At 51.6% G+C, this 2,500-nt stretch overlaps 1 protein-coding gene across 11 annotated transcripts in view; it reads right to left on the reverse strand.

The window, feature by feature from the left end:
* Window positions 1-2,500, reverse strand: part of LOC113816011 (trichohyalin) — a 43,625-nt gene that overhangs the window by 1,143 nt on the left and 39,982 nt on the right. For all 11 annotated transcript variants that reach the window (XM_070144950.1, XM_070144918.1, XM_070144914.1 and 8 more), the window contains 4 exons: window positions 2,193-2,369; window positions 1,610-1,696; window positions 1,192-1,397; window positions 1-1,066 (listed from right to left, as the gene is read on the reverse strand). The exon at window positions 1-1,066 is cut by the window's left edge and continues 1,143 nt beyond it. In XM_070144950.1, coding sequence (XP_070001051.1) covers window positions 835-1,066; window positions 1,192-1,397; window positions 1,610-1,696; window positions 2,193-2,369 — 702 coding nt within the window. In that variant the 3' untranslated portion in view covers window positions 1-834. The remainder of the gene's footprint in view (window positions 1,067-1,191; window positions 1,398-1,609; window positions 1,697-2,192; window positions 2,370-2,500) is intronic.

Below are 2,500 nucleotides of genomic sequence, written 5' to 3' on the forward strand. Positions count from 1 at the left end.
TAGGGATATGTAAACGCGGATAAGTTCCTTTCATACCCTTCCTGCGATAACTTTGGGGGCCAACGACACCAGCGTCAAGTTGAGTAAAACATATTTAGTCGACAGTTTCCTTTTACAGATTTCTGCGTAAGTCGTAGCACAGCAGTCAGACCAGCTACGCAAGTGGAATGCTCTAAGACTCTACACGATGAGGAGGAATCTTGAGTTGTTTCCTATACATTTGCGGTGCGTCGTGGTAAAGTGTGTCTCCATATGAGCATAATACAGTAAGAGACACCTGAACTCTCCTCTGAGCATCATCCAGGGGCTCAGCAGCCACACGACGAGGTCAAAGCGAGAGTCGAGGCGCCTCACGTGGCTCCCCTACACCCCCCATGGCAGGTCATCTGAGGTCATGCTGTTAAGCGAGGAGAAAGGCACAGACATACATGGACGATGTGAAGAACAAGACACGTGAACATATGAAGTATCGCTGAGCTGTGTGGACCATGGTTGTGTGGGAATGCAGGGTCTGCCGCCAGCCTCGCCCCGGGGATCTCGCCTCCGCCAGGGTGAAGGCAGCGGCATGGCAGTCTCCAGTAGGGAAAGTTGATACAGGTGTTCAAGTAGCAGCCTCTGCTGCTTCTCAAGAATCAGTGTCGCGGGGGTACGGCGGGGGCGTGACCTGAGATGACCCCGCCCTACTCCCGCCCGGCCGCCCTGCACATCAGCTGGGTCATGGCGGCTCGGTGGGCAGTCGCATCTCCAGTTTGAATATCACACTTTGGTCATGTGCTGACCCCCTCAGGCCTAAGAAGGCACGCGCAGGTAGCGGGGGCATCAGGGAGGGGCTGCTCATGACGTCCGGACATGGGCAGCGGGGGGCACAGCGCCTCGGACTCCCGGCGTGGGCACGGGGGAAGGCTTGGCTCCCGCCCCGCCCTGGGCGGCCTCGGTCAGGCGGCGGTGGCGGTCCAGCAGCTCAGGCAGGTTGTGGCTGATGGCGCCGTCGATCTTGGCGAGCGGGCAGCCCCGGAAGTAGGAGCACGTGTCCTTCAGCCTCTGGAAGTCGTACAGGTTGTGGACCCTGCGGGAAAGGACAGCCGTTAACACTCTTCCAACGCTCGCCAGCATCCCCCCCCACGCATATAGTCAAAAGCCCCCTCCCCCAAACCAAGGGCCTCGCACTATATTCCCCCCAAACTGACTCACCTAAAGAAGTCCCTGTACACCTCGGGGTCGGGCAGATCGTAGCGAGAGATGTTGGTGAGGAGACTCATGCCCTCGTAGATGTTGTAGGTGTGAGGGTTCTCGATGATGTCCTCGGCCAGCTTGTGCTTGCTGGTGAGGAAGCCCTTGTTCATGTAGAAGGTGGTCAGGTACGAGTCCACCATCTGGGCGTGGTTCCTCACACGAACCTGTATTCAAAAAGTTACTTTCTATCAAATTCTATCTCAAATATCATACAACATCCTACCGCGAACCCGAATTCTAAACATAAATCAACACCACTTCTTCCTCAACCGAGTTATCATTCTCTATCAAACCCAACCAGTAAACATCGCCATTTCGTTGCCTTTCAGAAAAAAAATCATTTCGAAGAGACTGAAGGAAACCGACAGCAACTTACCGCGTGCCTGCGAGCGATGGCGATGCGGTTGTCGACGCGGTTGTTGATGGCCTGGGCGATGTCGTGCAGCAGGGCCTCCTCCTGAGCCTGGAAGAGCCATGCGACTCGTTTATTTTTATTGGTATTATTATCTATAGCATTGTTATAATCATCATCATCAGTATATCATTATCAGAATTGTTATTGCTAGTATTATTGTAATCAGCATCATTATCATTTTTGTTGTTTTTGCTATCATCATTGCCATCGTTGTTACCATAACAAAAATTTTTTATCATAACCACCACATATGTCGACTCATCTGCTAGGAAAATTTCCATCACAGTAAAGAAGCAGAAGTAGAGATGCTGAGAATAAACAAGGAAAACAAAGACAGAAAAAAGAGAAAAGGACGAAGACGACGAGCGAACAAAGTAGCCAGGACAAAGAATATTTTAAAAAGTGAAAAAAATGAAGAGGACCAAAGTACACATAACAAAGAGGAAAAGTGAGGTAAATAAGAAAGAAAAGAGGAACAGGAACAAACTTAGGAGAAAGAAACAGGAAAGAAAAGAAGAGCGACTTGCGCATCGCTGACGCCCACCTCGAAGAGCTTGGCGGGCGAGGCTGGGCGGTAGGGCCTGGAGGCGAAGGAGCCGGCGTAGACGGTGGGCGGGGTGGAGACGCCCAGGAGGGGGCTGAGGTTCCAGAAGAGGCTGCCCTGGACCTTGATCAACTCCTCGGGCGGCACCTGGTCCGCCTTGTTCAGCAGGATGCGTGTCTGGAAAGGTCGCTTGGTTAGGGGCCTCCTGCCTTGAGGTCTATATTTGCTAGTTGTATTTGTTCATCTAATTTCCTCCCCAAAATACACTAACCAAGACCATAATTCACTACCTCATAAAAAAAATTCTT

The sequence above is a fragment of the Penaeus vannamei genome, chromosome 3 (genome assembly GCF_042767895.1).
Source record: "Penaeus vannamei isolate JL-2024 chromosome 3, ASM4276789v1, whole genome shotgun sequence".
In the NCBI taxonomy this organism is placed as follows: domain Eukaryota; kingdom Metazoa; phylum Arthropoda; class Malacostraca; order Decapoda; family Penaeidae; genus Penaeus; species Penaeus vannamei.